Raw genomic sequence first — 13,374 nt, 5'->3', positions numbered from 1 at the left:
CAGAGGGCGGTGAGGCCCTGGCACAGGCTGCCCAGAGAAGCTGTGGGTGCCCCATCCCTGGAGGTGTTCAAGGCCAGGCTGGATGGGGCTTTGGGCAACCTGGGCTGGTGGGAGGTGTCCCTGCCCATGGCAGGGGGTTGGAGATGGATGGGCTTTAAGGCCTTCCAACCCAAACCATTCAGTGATGCTATGATTCTACCACCACACTTGTATTTTTCACAAACTTTTCTGTTTATACTCCACCTCTTGCATGCTTGGAAGCCACAGGCACAGGACAGAGCACTTTTTGTTTCGTCTCCTCAGGGAGACCTCCACATCACAGCAGTGACTGCCTAGAACAACTGAATTCATGTAACTTAGAATCTTCTCCTCAGCACATACCGAAAATGAAAAAATGAGAAAGTTGCAATTACAGAACAAGCACTTTGCTCTCTACCATTAGCTGCAGGCATTGGAATACGCTATTCTACAATATTAAGAAACCAAAAATATTATGATCTTTAAAAAAAGGTGTGAAGCAAGGGGATTTTAAAAGCGGCTGTTTTAGTGATGTCTATCCTGTAAGTTATTGTAAGAATGTTCTCATAAAAAAGGTTTGCTGGAGGCTATTGCCCCTCCTCTTTGATTCTGCACTTCAAGTAGCCTCTAAGACAATTCTTTGAAGTAATTAACACAATTAAAGGTACAATGATGAAAGCTAACCAAAAAAATGTTTCATGACTGAACTCTTTACCTTATTTTATTTTATGAATGTATCTTTTATTGTAACTTAACATAGTACAAAATAAATTGCAGCCTGGCTGCAATAGCCACACAAGGGAAAACAATTTAGGTTTGTTACCTCTTTATATATCAGTCCCAGGCTAAATTTAAATGCATGCCAAATATGACCTAAATTTGTCACATCTTCAACAAGTAACCATACTCCAGACTAGGAAAATAAGCAGTGGTTCAGTCCCCACAGCCCATAAGTAACTGATAAGGTTACTATTTTATGATTGCATATAGTTATACACATATAAGAGAAATGGTTTAAGAGCCAGGGGAATACTTTCTGAAATAAGGATATGAAATTAACACCAAATAAATCTGTTTCTGTATTTCAACTATCTTCTACTAAGATTTCACATATTTAGTTATCAGTACCTCATTTAGTTTTACATTAAATTTCTACAATCCTCAACAACTTCCCAAAGCAACAGATATCAATAGGTCTGAATCTTCTCTTCTACAGCTAAAAGGAAGATATGTTTCTGGTGATACCTTCTAACCATCCAAGTTGTTCCCTGAAATACTGGACACAGACCAGAAATCAAAAGCAAAGCAGCAGTCTTGTTCAATGGAGCAGGATACAACAGCCCATTAGAGAATTATGCAGCAAATATTACCCTTCTCCACTGCTAACGTAGTAAAAGCTCCATAGGGAAGAGCTGAGCTCACCTGTAACTTAATTTAAAGATTTAAACCCCCCAGTAATTAATTAAAATAACCTAGATCTCTCATGAAAGAACCATTCGACATTCACAGGGGAGGGAAGAACATAGAATTATTCGCATCAATGAATGACGACATTTTGAGGTAATATAATGCAATACTCCATTTTGAAATAAAATTACATCAGGTATGGAAAAACAACATGCTAACCACCCCAACACTGCCACATGCCATAACCAGTCCGCAGGTTTCTGCCCTTTGTGTCTCAGTAGTAAAAATAAATAAATAAAAATTCAACGGTTTGTGAATTTGTGAAAATCATAAATATGGAACTTAGAGCTAAAAGAATACTAGCTTTCTCCCTTTCTCTCTCTAGTCCATCACTGAAAGGTTTATTTAACCCTCAGTGAAGGAAAGGATTTCCCATTCTTGATACAGAGATGTAAAAACATCTCCAAATTACTCATGATAAGGCAAGGGTTAAAAGTATGTAAAGTTTTATCATTTGCGGTCTTTAACAAAACACTTTTGGAAGCAGAAAAGTGAGAAAATTAACTTGCACATCACCACATTCCAAAGGCTGTGGTGTTTTTTCCCCCCCCCCCCCGTTTGTTTTTTAAATGTGAAGTATACAACTACACCCTTTCAGTAATTAGCAACACTATTCACAAGTTTCACACATTTGCATTACATTCTATAGTATGTCAACATTCATTCCATGTAGGTTTCAAGTATTAATGTCCTCACCTTTTCCAATGCATTTTCTTGCTTTCCTAATAATTATATTCATAAGAACAACACATTTGTTTGTCTCCAGATTTAACACACGAAGAACAAATCTTTAAAGCATAAAGTTTTACATAACAGAGACCTTTGTTTTCAAATTCCTTTGAAAAACAGATTTAAGAACATTTCGTGAGGCCTAGTGACAGCAGTTGGTAGACATTTAAGTTATTTGTTAGTTCACACAATTTCTTTTCTTCACAATCTCAGCACAATACTTCTTCCTCTCAATAACACCGTAATGTGGTTCCTTATCTAGCACTCCATTTATCATGGCCAGAGAAAATCAGTACCTTGAAGGCTTAAATGGCAAATTTCCTAAGGCATACCAGGGAGTACATGCTTCCCAAACTGTTTGGTAAATAAGACCTATTTACAGAGTTTCACCACATGAGAATATGAAAACAACTTTCAATATTTAATACCTACACGCATGCCAAGGCAATATGAACCAGTGGTATCACCCAGGGACAATACATGTACCCAAACTTGGTATTTCTGGCAAGTAAGTCACCTGGCAATTACAGCAGAAGAGGGATGGAGAAGGAAACATTTCTAGTTATGAGGCACCCCCAACTTCTGGTTGCAATGCATGTTTAGTTAGGACATAAGCTTCCTCTTAAAAAAAAAAAAGAAAAGTCTGCAGGCAGCAATCTGATCCCAAGTGATCCACAAACAAAAACTAAGCCTACGTTTCTGTTGCTATAACATAACACAGAATACTCTTTTTTCCTCTGATGTAATTTTTATAACATTATTTTGGAATTTGACTATTTTAAAACTTGGTTGCTATGACACATTATAGTCATTACATGGATTCATTTCCTACTGGCAAGATAATTCGTTTCTGTTTTATGAAGTTATATTATGGACAAAAGACACATAAAATATACTGTAAATTCTAATAGTAGAAACTTCTTTAACGTGTTCCATTCCTCGAATGAACACACATTGGAAGAAGGGCTTCCCCCGCAACTACCTTACAAGTCTCTGCATTTCCAGCTTCCTTGAGTCCTCTGAGCCTTATTTCTGAAAACAGGTTTTTCACATTATTACTCCAACTGACAGATGAAATCTGATTTCTTGCAGAGCCTGTCAACAACTCCCCGTACTATCTAAACTTACAAGTACTCAGAAAGTGGCAAAATCTTTCTGTGGACGATGGAACATGGAGTACACGCCCTCCATGGTATTTCTGGCTCCAGCAACCAGGAGTCAAGAACAGATGATGAGTTTGTTGTCCTCAAGAGATGATGATCTCTTCTTTTTCATTTCAGCTTCACCTCCACAATACAGAGGCTCAGGGAAGTTGTGCTTTTTCCTGCAGGAGATTCATTTTTAATTACTGGAGTACGTAATACCAGAGAGATTCACATTCAGAAATGTGCTCCTAAAAGCATGATCCAAATATGAACTTCATAATGTAGCATTAACATTACTGAAGTTCTTTTAAAATATGCACACAGCGTACCTTCATCTTCACAAGCCACATTAAATCAAAAGCAGTTGGGAATCAGAGACAGGAAAGTAACTGGGAAAAAAAATTCCCCCCGTATAATATGCATGCAAGCTACACTGATATATCATAGGTACTTCTACTTTTCTATTTTATTTTTTCAAATGTGTGAAATAAAGGTGACTTTCCACCTGTGATCACAAAGCTTTGCCTTGTTTATTTGACCTAACAAGTATTAGATTCCATTTAGCTTTTAAGAACATAAACTTTCTGCTAAGTTTGATTAAAAGCAGTCTTACCAAATTGAGTAATTAGGATGCTTCTGCTGCCTAATCATTCAGATGACAGCCAGACACAAAGCGTGTTGGCATCAACCATCAGCCTCAGATTGCCTTAATCAGGACTATGTGTTTGTAGGATGGGTCTACACAAGCACATGCTGCTAGAGACCCAGACCTACCTTCTGATTGAAGCACAGCCTTAAAAAAAAGCGCAACATACAAGATAACTCAAGGACCAGTGACAGCGTATAGATGTATTAATCCCTTGATTAAAATTTTGTGGGCTGTCCTCAACAGAGGGCTACTGAAAAAAATAGCTGTCATTTTATGAAGTTTGCAGCATCAGCGTGGAAACCTTGAAAAACATAACAAAAGTTGTTGGGGAGATTTTTTTTTTCTTTTGTAAGATTGCAAATTCTATAAAATGAGTGAATTTTCAGTATGCTTAATAGCAGCTATCAAACCAATCAATTCATGTTAATAGGACTGTTTTAAGTAACAAATAATTAACAGTAATTTCTACTTGATCTTGAAGAAATCTCCTTCAAAAAATGAAAGTATTTTTAAAGCAAATCTGAGATAGAGACTATGCATGTTTGTGGTTTTTAACTATGAAGTAAAGCTGAACCAGTAGTTCCCAGGTACTACTTCCTTGGCTGGGAAGGAGAAAAAGGGAAGAAAAAAATTCAATGTTTACTATACACTAATTCTTTTAAGAAACATAAGATTACCTCTGGACTTTTTTTTTCCCCCCACAAGAAAATCCACATGGACAGGTCCTGTTCCCCCTGAACAGGTCCTAGAGCTCCTCAGTTAATTCAGGTTTTGAGTCACATTTAAGTCCTATGCATTATTATAAGTAAAATCTAGCTAGGTCGCATCATGTTTTTGATAAAAGTTCATGTATAATGAGCCACACCAGTTTTCACATATGATCAGTTTTCCTTTCCCTAGATGAATCTTTCATGCAGCAAGAGGGGAGAGAAAAAAAATAAGCTAAAGTGACTGTCAATGCCAGAGAATTAGCAGGGACAATTCAAGGACAGTAAAGCATATGCTATGGATTTTAAACAATTTCTTAAATATATCCGATTTTTAAATTCATGGTGTTCCTTTATAGTCTGTCAGGTTTGTCTCCAGCAGTATTTCCTTTAGGGCAAGTGCTGTAGACAGTCTGCCTACCCTGAGGGAAACTAAGAGAGCCAGAAGTGGGGTAAAGCAAAGATATTAATAATTTAAGACAATGGTCTTCCACCCCCAGGAGAAAGCAATAGCCTAAGTACAGAAACATCTAGCTCCATAGTTTATATTTGTGCTTTGTGAACTTTATAAATCTATTCAAGAAAATACAAAGCACCGTAGAGGAGACAGTGTCATACGTAGTTCTCAGCAGACTTCTGAAAACAATCACCACAATTTGTGAGCAGGGCTTCCAATACTGTAAAGGCCTCGAAAACAAGGAGAAAAGTCCAACTGGGAGGCAGCATCAAAAATTAAAAAATAAGACATACACATACAGATCTCAGAAACAGTAAAAGAACCAAGACAAGTAGCTTTACCCTTAAAAACAAGAAAGTCAAGGTAAGTCTTCAAAAAAAAATCATTAGGAGAAAATTGCTTCCAGTGACTTAAATATGAATTTTGCTTACTCTATGACATCACTTCTCATTTGTGCTTTACACAGAGGAATATTTGGTAATGGTCTTCTGGCTTACAGAGAGAATTACCTTGAAACTATTCCCACTTACTCCGTACTCTTTTCCTGCGTAGAACAAACACTGACATAACATCCATTCACTAGCACATTACACTTGCTATTCAATATTCACATATGTTAGAAATCAATTATACTTGAAAGCAGAAAAGAACAGATGTGAACTTCAATAATTACCTTTATTTGAAAAAGATGCTGAGGCTACTGTGTGCGTGCAGTAGAACCAAGCGTGCTGTAGGTATGCTCAGCAACAGTCAGCCTACTCCGATTTCTGATATACTTCTCCCCCCCTTTTTTTTTAGTACTACTTGCAACCAAAAGAATCTGTTTTATTACTTATACTGTCTTTTCTTCAAGACTGACTACTATGTGGGTTTGCTTGTTATACGTTGTTTCTTTTTCACACACTTGAAACCCAAGGAAATACCAAGGTTTTTCCATTAAGCAGAATGATTAGTATGAATTGCTACCTAATAAATCAGTACAAGGCTGACAGCACTCCCATAGAAACACATATTCCCTATTAAAAAATAGAAGTTATCAGTATCAGGGCAGGTTATTAGCTTTCATTGTAAATAACTCTATCAGAGCATCCCAAGCAGCAACATCACCTACTGATTATGTTTCTTTTACCAAAACCAACCTACGTGGTGAAATAACACGTGCCTCATAAGCACAGAAACACGGATTCAATATAAATATTTAAACAAGAACCACTGTAAAAAAATACTATTCAAAACATAAGAGAATTTAAATTTGCAGCCTAGCTTTTACACATCCATGCTGCAGGCTTGCTCTCAATTATGTTTTGCTTGTGGAAGCAAAATATTCAGCAAAACCGAGTATCGTACCACACAATCAAACATCCTTTGCATCCTTAAACATACTCTTCCACACAACTCTTACCAGGAAATGACAAGAACTCAACAACTCATCACCATTACAGCTGAAAACTAGCTGTAATGGGAACTAGCATCAGTTCAGCCTTTCCCAACATTTCTGGTAAACCCATGATCATGAGGGTTTTACTTCTTGAACTCTGGTTTACTAATACAATGTCAAAAGAAAAAAACAATGTGCATCTTAGAGGGTGAAGCACCATACTTGAGTCAACACTTGTTTCCTGCTTTGGGATATCTTCATAACTATACCACAGCTTGCCAGCTACAGAGGTGGCCTCTACAACTTAAGACTGTCACATTGATCTTGCTAAGAATACTATTATACGTATGCTAAATTTTGTAAGCCTAGGGTCCCAAATGTTTATCATATATATACACACACACACGATTGGACAACGTCCTTCGAGAATGAGACTTTCACTGCCAAACCCAAAAATATTAACTTCTGGGGTGGGGTGTTTTAAGGCCCCTTAAAAGTCAACTGTGAAGCTCAAGCACGAGTGTACAAGTTCTGATGCAACTCTTACCTTCCTGAGTCTACTGACAGCTCTTCAAAAGAGCACAAATAACTCATGGGCATGAATGAGCATTTGTGTGTATGAATGCAATGCTGCTGGTGGAGAAAACTAATAAGAAACATACATTGGTAAAACATGCTGAAGAGAAACAAAAAAACAGAATTCAGGAGAAAGACCGAACAACACGTCTATCTAGTCATCCCACTTGACCTTACTACAGCGTAAGGGATGAGCATGACATACAGAAATGCATCTCCTCTCCCCTTTAATTATACAATACTAAACGAGTAGCTAAAAATCCATACTGAAGTCCACAGCTACAGTGAAAAACAGAAGGAATTAGATATAGAAGGTAGCTTCCGTCTGTATATGAACCCAAAACTGGCTTAGTTTCCTCCATGTCTTCTCACATGCCAAAGTTAAGTTTGCCACGATAGCTCTTTGAGAGTTAATTCAGCCAAAATACAAAATAAACTGATTTTTGCTGTCCAAGATTTTTCTTTGACTGCGAGTATGGTAACAGAAACACCTAGGGAGGACCAACCTTTAGAAGACACGTAACATGATGAAGTTTTTTGAAGTTACTAAAGTCTACCAAAACAGACTGAAAGATATTCACAAACATTAACGTAGCCAGGAAAGGCCAGCCTTTCCTGGAAGAGAGAACCTTCTTGATGGGGCAAGTCAAAGCAAGAATTTCACTTCAGTCCATCAGCTGGAGCTCTCCTGCGAGCATCCCTGCTTCCATCAGCTATGTAGTATGCTTCAAAAAAAGTCTTCCCAGGGTCAGGTTAACCTTGTTATCATCACCAGTACTACAGTAATCTGGCAATTAGCACCAGCCTTATAGAGCAGGAATGTAGCCCTGTGTTTCTGACATCCAGATTTTCCACACAGGTGTGCTGCATGTTAGTTGTAGAGGACAGCGCTTCCAAACCTTCCAGTCCAACAGGCTGCTGCAGTAAACGCAGGAAATTACACACCTGCTGCCTCGCAACTAACATCTAACGGCACTCTGACCAGAGCTATAAAAAAAAGAAAAATCACATCTCTATGCCACAAAGATATTTTTTTCTATAGAGGTTACAAAGGCTGGGGAAAAAAAAATATATATATATATACACACACACACATATACACACCCACTTTTGTGAATGCAAACTTGTTTTAACTTCTGACCCAGCCACAGAAGGAGAGGGATGTCATTCATCAGGGACCTTCAGAGATTCAGCACTTCAGTGAAACCTAGAAGACTGCAGAAAGTTTTGGCCTTTGAAGGCCATGGGCAGAAGCCCTAAGATGACCAGACCCTCAGCTGTTCATGAACATAGCCAGCAGGTAAATACGCAAAGTTCACTGGCTAGCCACTGCCAAACACATGGACACACTCATTTCTCTAGCCCAGAAAATGAAAATAAACTAACATTTGAAAGAAGTTGCTAAAAAGCTCTTCAGTCAATCACAACACATACAAGTATAAAAAAGAAAGGATACTTTTAAGATCACAGCAAAACACAACTTGGCCACAATTCCACCCACACAGGGCTAGGACAAAGCCCCAGCCCTGTGCTTGCAGTCAGTCATCCACGCAGAAGGACAAACACACACCACTTCTGCATTACAAGATAGGTGCTACTAAACTAAGCCATTTCAAGCAGACAAAACTATCAGGAATCCAACATTATCAGACAATTTAACCCCAAATCACCCACCCTGCAAACTGCTCTGGATTGCACATTATGCTCAGTGCTTAAAACGGCCACAGATCTACATGGGGCACGCTGCGAGAGAACAAAACCCACTCCATCAATTTGTTTTATTATTACTGTTTCTGTAATAATCCAGGAAAACTGAAACTATGTCTAGATACGGATTTCTCACCAACAAACAATTCTGACAAAACTGAAATATAACCATTCCTCCCACATGCTAATGACAGAACGACTAGTGCTAAACGGCACCCCATAACAATTTTACGTGCATGAAGTGTTCCATTTCATTTACTGGTATTGTAAAAGTGATGCGCTGGCCATAACGTTTACTGTTTACAATCTGTAGCAAGCTATACCCTTCTCAAGGGATATTAAATAATCAAGAAAATGTTATTCACACTATGTATTTGAGAAAAGTAGATTGCTGTGCCAATTACAGATTCTTTTCTGTATTAAAAATGATGTATGTCAGCCTAGAAAGGAGCACGGAAGAGAGAAGACTGAAGATTTATTTCCTTCCCATCTGAAAAGAAGGTCACATGTTTATTCACTAAAAAAAAAAAAAACCTCCTTTACTACAACAAAGCCTAAAGAGTAAAAAAAATTATACATTAGTTCTGAGTAGCTGCTGCAAACACTTCATTATAGAGAAAGAAAAATGAAAGCTCTGACGAACCGTCCGGTGATTCGCAGGACTACAAAGAAAGATCCAGCGGTAGTCAGAATGCAATTCCGCTTCCGCAGCATCCATTAGAGGTGAATATTTTAATGACAGCATTTGTTTAAAGCGTTCTTTATTAATATTGTTTATGCACCGTTTTCCACTGAAAGATCACAGTGATCAATGAGGGCTATAATAAATTAAGTGTAGCACCTCCGGAAAGCAGATGCTGTATTATACGTTTCACAGATAAGTACATGCAAGCATGAAAAATTAAGTGACTTGCCCCGGTCAGAGTGCCAGAAGCACAGCTGTGAATATAATCCAGATACCCTAACTCCCAATGATCTGTTAACCACTAAACATTAGCCTTTCTGAAATGGATTTTTTCCCCCTCACATTTCACCTTCTCTCTAAGAAGGCTGGCAAAGCCAGTGCTGAGGATGTTCACTTCACGTGGCCGACTCAAGAAACCAAAAGCCTAAGGGGGAAGACAACCCACAGCTGACCTTACCACGTGGTTTACAGAATTCCAACATCCCTTGCTGTAGGGGTCAGTTACCCGCCTCTACCCCCAGCAACTGCACAGTCAGCAATAGCTCGCAGATTTAAAGCCGCTGGCCAGGCGCGGGCTGGGTAGGAGCTATCGGGGTCGCTCACCATCCCCGAGGAACACCTGCTGCAGTCCTGATTCATGGCAGGCGCTTAAACCCACGAGCTGCCACTGCCGCATCCAAACGAGGGGAAGAAACGGATGGGATCATCCGAGAAATGTATCCTGCCCCAACAGCTGCTCCTCCGCACGCCGTGCCTCACGCCGACTGTTATCTTTCAGTTGCCTTCCTGAAGGCTCTCAGCACTGGCTACGCGCTGCAACAGCCCGGTCACCCAACACACAGCAAAAGGTTAGAAAATGCTCACCGGCACTCCTCGTACACTACAGGCTTTCAGTGTGGTAGCGGAGATGTCCTACCTTGCCTCAGTTCTGGGTCTATGCTGAGCAAAGCCAAGTTTTTTCTACCAATGCTTAGGAAACCCGTGAGGAAGACTTCAAGGAGTAATGAAGCATTTACACAGCAATGGAGGACAGAAACAAAGGAAGGAGCACTGAGGACAAAATGCTCATGGTCAAAGAAAATGAATATAGCTCAGAAATGACAGCAAGTAATCACGATTCGATTGTCACTACTTATAATGTATAACTTCCAAAATAAACGACTAGAAAATTGAGAAACACCATGTGCAGTCAATCTGTTTTACAGCACAGTTTTCACACAAAAATCTCTTCAAGTGTTTGAGTACTTAATAGATGTATACAACATTCACAGTCCAAAAGATTAGAGTTGAATAACGTATCCATCACTCAAAAGCTTTTCAAAAGTCACCAAAGAACATATTTTAGATACCCATATCTTTAAACATTTGCCTAGAACACATAATAAGAAACCTATATTGGTTTATAAACACAGGTTAAAAAAAAAAAAATCAAAACCTGTTTTCTAAATAGCTATGCTAAGGCAGAGAATAGATCTCATAACTGACATGGATTACATTTATAGTCAAGCATACGACAGCCACATTTCAAAAACATATTAACAAATAACACAGTCAAAATTCACGTTATTGCAAAACCGTGCCATAAAACAAGGTAACGTACAATTTGAACGTTGCTACAAGCGCAGTAAAATTTTACAGCAGGAAGTTAGCTCTTCTTATAATATAGAGGTCGAGACCATTGTAAATGCACGTACAAAGCCTTTGGAAGTATCAGTGAAGTAAGAGCACTCGTAACAAATACACAACGTTCAGCTTTTACGTAAGTAAATACTGAATATTGTTTCCATCACAATGAATCAGGTTACTACTGTGCACTGAAATATATATGAATTCCCCCCCCCAAAAAAATGAATGGAGTCAATCCAGCTGGCCCTGTGCATAATTATAATCCTAATGGTGTTTCACAAGCCACAGGCTTAGTAAGTGTTAAGCCCAATGCAGCCCATGAGCATCACTCCAAAAAAAAAAAAAAACACAATGAAGCATCACAGCTCTTTCCTGAAATACCCATCCACACCCCAAAATCCTGTTTTTAGCTTAATTCACAAGTAAGCCAGTAACTACTGTGCCTTGAACAGACTTTCAGGCTAGCACCAAAGTCCAGCTTTAACACCGGGGGACTCTCTGATACTCCCATGATTGTAATGGAAACTTAAGAACCTAAACACGTTGTGTTTGGGTGCTCCTGCTAACCGCATTCCATCAACCAACCCTAAAAATGCATCCAAAGGTGGAAAAGGAGATGGGAAAAGGCAGAAAAGGAGCACTTGTTCCTCGCTCTTACAAAAGAGAAAACTTTCCTATGCTCATCGTAATACTGCAATCTGTAGTTATAAGTGATTCCAAAAAATCCAAAAAACATCCCCTCCAGCAGCATTTTCTGAAGTTGGCTATTTTACACTTCCATTAACAAGTTGATTTGTTTCTCCCAGAGAAGTCTACTTCAAGGCAATATCTACGTCAAACCGCCCAATTAAAAGAATTTTTGTTTAAAAAGCTATATTTGTCCCCTATACTTCATTCAGCTCAAGAAAAACAGATTTACAGAGGCAGAGCTTGAAAAACAAATCTGATTTTCAATATCGTTACACCATAACTGTAGCATTGCCAAGGACCACTACACAGCTATATTTTCTTATTCTTAAAAAAAGAAAAAAAGCACAACATTTGTTCTGAACAAATGCTAAGTTTTGTTTTACACCTGTTCAAAAACACTGTGCATGTTAAGCTTGGGTTCTACTAACTGTTTTCAGCTATAACAAGCACGGTTCTAGGCACACAATAAAAAAGACAAAAAAAAAAACACAACCCAATGCATTTGGGAAAATCATACTTTAAAAAAATCGTTAAGCCCCTGGCGCTTTATTGTTAAGAAGCGCTGCCAGTCGGTTTGTGCTTCGCAGGCAACGACAGCGCTGCCTAACCCCCCAACTTGTGCTTACTGGCAGGCACGCAAGTCTGCCACCAGCTTGCTTTAAGAACAGCAGGGTAGGCAAGCAGCTCAGCACCCTCAACCACCTCAGCCACGAACAAAAGTCTCACAGCTCCCAGCTGGATAGCCCAAAACAGGCGAATGCTTTTAGTGACAAAACCCACGGTTCCGAGCGGCGTCACTCCAAGCTTTTAAGTTGATTAGTTTCTCCGGCTTTTCCACTGGCTTCCTCACAATACAAGTACGAAAATTAGTATATATATAGAGAGAGGGGTAAAGGGGAGTAAAGGGTAAAGGGCCAGCGCTGCTTTTTGCATTACCGAGGGTTTCTCCGCACCTCAGGGGATTCAGCCTGCAGCTGGCCTTACACCGAGGCAGCTCGGGGCAGGCGAGGCCAGCCCAAGACCTGTTGCGGCGAGGAACCGGCGGTAGCGGGGCGCCCCGTGTCGCCCCCCGGCTCCCTTCACCCCCAGCCCCGCTCCCCTCGGTCCCCCCCGACCCCTGATTTGAGCCCCCCCGGGGAGGCGCAGCCCCCCTCAGCCCCCCCCCGGTCGCTCACCGGGCGGTGTCGAGCAGCGGGTGCTTGGTGCCCACCAGCTTGCGGACCTGCATGGCGATGTTGCTGAGCTCGTCGCTCAGCAGGCACCGCAGGCTCATGAAGGACGTCGGGTACCCCACGATCTTCTCGGCCTCCGACACCACCTGGCTCCAGGGCGCGGCCGGCGGCGGGACGCCCCCCGACAGCCCCCGCCGGCCCCCGAGCCGCAGCAGGGCCCCCCACATCCCGCCGAGGGCCCGGCGGGGCTCCGCGGCCCCGTCCCGGCTCGCTGCCCGAGCCCCCCGCTCAGCCCCGCGGCGGCGGATGGCGGCGGGCTCGGGGCGCCCTGGGGGCGGCCATTTTGAGCGTCGCACAGCGCCGGAAAG

General features: G+C 40.6%; 1 protein-coding gene and 1 long non-coding RNA gene across 9 annotated transcripts in view; both read right to left on the bottom strand.

Moving 5' to 3' along the window:
- LOC136790466 (uncharacterized) overlaps positions 1-10,115 on the bottom strand; it is a 29,565-nt gene extending 19,450 nt beyond the window's left edge. For both annotated transcript variants that reach the window (XR_010830429.1, XR_010830430.1), the window contains exon 1: positions 244-10,115. This is a non-coding gene — a long non-coding RNA (uncharacterized lncRNA). The remainder of the gene's footprint in view (positions 1-243) is intronic.
- Positions 1-13,374, bottom strand: part of BEND3 (BEN domain containing 3) — a 150,184-nt gene extending 136,810 nt beyond the window's left edge. For 3 of the 7 annotated variants that reach the window (XM_066994452.1, XM_066994455.1, XM_066994454.1), the window contains exon 1: positions 13,010-13,374. In XM_066994452.1, coding sequence (XP_066850553.1) covers positions 13,010-13,233 — 224 coding nt within the window. In that variant the 5' untranslated portion in view covers positions 13,234-13,374. The remainder of the gene's footprint in view (positions 1-13,009) is intronic. The other 4 variants (XM_066994458.1, XM_066994457.1, XM_066994456.1 and 1 more) reach the window with 2 other exon arrangements.

This window comes from Anser cygnoides, chromosome 3 (assembly GCF_040182565.1).
Source record: "Anser cygnoides isolate HZ-2024a breed goose chromosome 3, Taihu_goose_T2T_genome, whole genome shotgun sequence".
Taxonomy (NCBI): Eukaryota; Metazoa; Chordata; class Aves; order Anseriformes; family Anatidae; genus Anser; species Anser cygnoides.
The sequence above is the reverse complement of the archived record's forward strand: the minus strand, read 5'-3'. Positions and strand labels throughout refer to the sequence as shown.